Here is a 1,656-nt window from a genome sequence, read left to right as displayed (position 1 = left end):
CTTTCTTGGGATCATCGACACTTTCAGAACCAGACACTTTCGGGACCATCGACACATTCGGGACCATCGACACATTTGGGACCATCGACACATTCTCAGGACCATCGACACATCGACACTTTCAGGACCAGACACTTTCGGGACCATCGACACATTCGGGACCATCGACACATTTGGGACCATCGACACATTCGGGATCATTTCTCGGGATCATCGACAGATTCGGAACCATCCACACTTTCTTGGGATCATCCACACTTTCTTGGGATCATCGACACTTTCAGGACCAGACACATTCGGGACCATCGACACATTTGGGACCATCGACACATTTGGGACCATTTCTCGGGATCATGGACACATTCGGAACCATCGACACTTTCTTGGGATCATCGGCACTTTCTTGGGATCATCGACACTTTCAGGACCAGACACATTCGGAACCATCGACACTTTCTTGGGATCATCGACACTTTCAGAACCAGACACTTTCGGGACCATCGACACATTTGGGACCATCGACACATTCTCAGGACCATCGACACATCGACACTTTCAGGACCAGACACTTTCGGGACCATCGACACATTCGGGACCATCGACACATTTGGGACCATCGACACATTCGGGATCATTTCTCGGGATCATGGACACATTCGGAACCATCGACACTTTCTTGGGATCATCGGCACTTTCAGGACCAGACACATTCGGAACCATCGACACTTTCTTGGGATCATCGACCCTTTCTTGGGATCATCAACACTTTCAGGATTGACACATTCAGGAAGTGATTTCAGACCTGGCAGCGGCGTTGTTGGGGATGACCGTGACGTAGGTGTGTTTGGGCTGGGCTGTGGTGCAGAGGCTAACAGGGCCCTGCTGGTGAACGGGGTGCTGGCTGGACACAAGTCCCTCTCGTTCCTCCACCACCTCATCCTCCTCTTCATCATCAATCACTCGGATGTTTTTGGGCATCTCTTTGAACTGGTAGGCCAGCCGCTGACCCTCCACTTTGGCGAGGATGCCCCTCTGGTAGTAATACCTGCACACACAGAGATATAACAATAATTAGTTTAGTTTCAGGAAGTAAAAACAGAAATATTTGTACTACGGTCTGAAGTACTTGTATATTCAAAATGACTGACCTGAGGGCCCGGCCCATGGTCTCATAGTTCATGTCTGGTTTGTTCTTGTGTTTGCCCCACAGTCTGGACACGGCCTTGGAGTCCACCAGTTTGAAGATGCCCTTCTCCCTCTGCATCCACTTGATGTACCTGGGACAGGTGTTCTTATCCTGCAGCAGCTCCAGGAGGAACTCCCACAGGTACGTGGTGTTACCTGTAGACCACACACACCATGACAAACTCAACACCTGTACACACCAGTCCACATGCTCGACACGTCCACACGCTCGACACCTGTCCACATGCTCGACACGTCTACACGCTCGACACATGTCTACATGCTCGACACGTCTACACGCTCGACACATGTCTACATGCTCGACACGTCTACACGCTCGACACATGTCTACATGCTCGACACGTCTACACGCTCGACACATGTCTACATGCTCGACACGTCTACACGCTCGACACATGTCTACATGCTCGACACGTCTACACGCTCGACACATGTCTACATGCTCGACAC

The 1,656-nt window shown here is 50.8% G+C and overlaps 1 protein-coding gene across 1 annotated transcript; it reads right to left on the bottom strand.

Annotated features, from left to right (window-relative positions):
• Positions 1 to 802: 802 nt before the first annotated feature.
• On the bottom strand, positions 803 to 1,341 carry LOC106511586 (ETS-related transcription factor Elf-2; the record flags this gene model as incomplete). Its single annotated transcript, XM_014000344.1, is given in 2 exon segments — positions 803 to 1,045; positions 1,149 to 1,341. Coding segments are annotated over 2 exon segments (436 nt in total), but the record flags the coding sequence as incomplete, so codon positions are not given.
• Positions 1,342 to 1,656: the final 315 nt, after the last annotated feature.

Source organism: Austrofundulus limnaeus, unplaced genomic scaffold, assembly GCF_001266775.1.
Source record: "Austrofundulus limnaeus strain Quisiro unplaced genomic scaffold, Austrofundulus_limnaeus-1.0 Scaffold2958, whole genome shotgun sequence".
Taxonomy (NCBI): Eukaryota; Metazoa; Chordata; class Actinopteri; order Cyprinodontiformes; family Rivulidae; genus Austrofundulus; species Austrofundulus limnaeus.
This window is presented reverse-complemented; position numbering and strand designations above follow the sequence as displayed.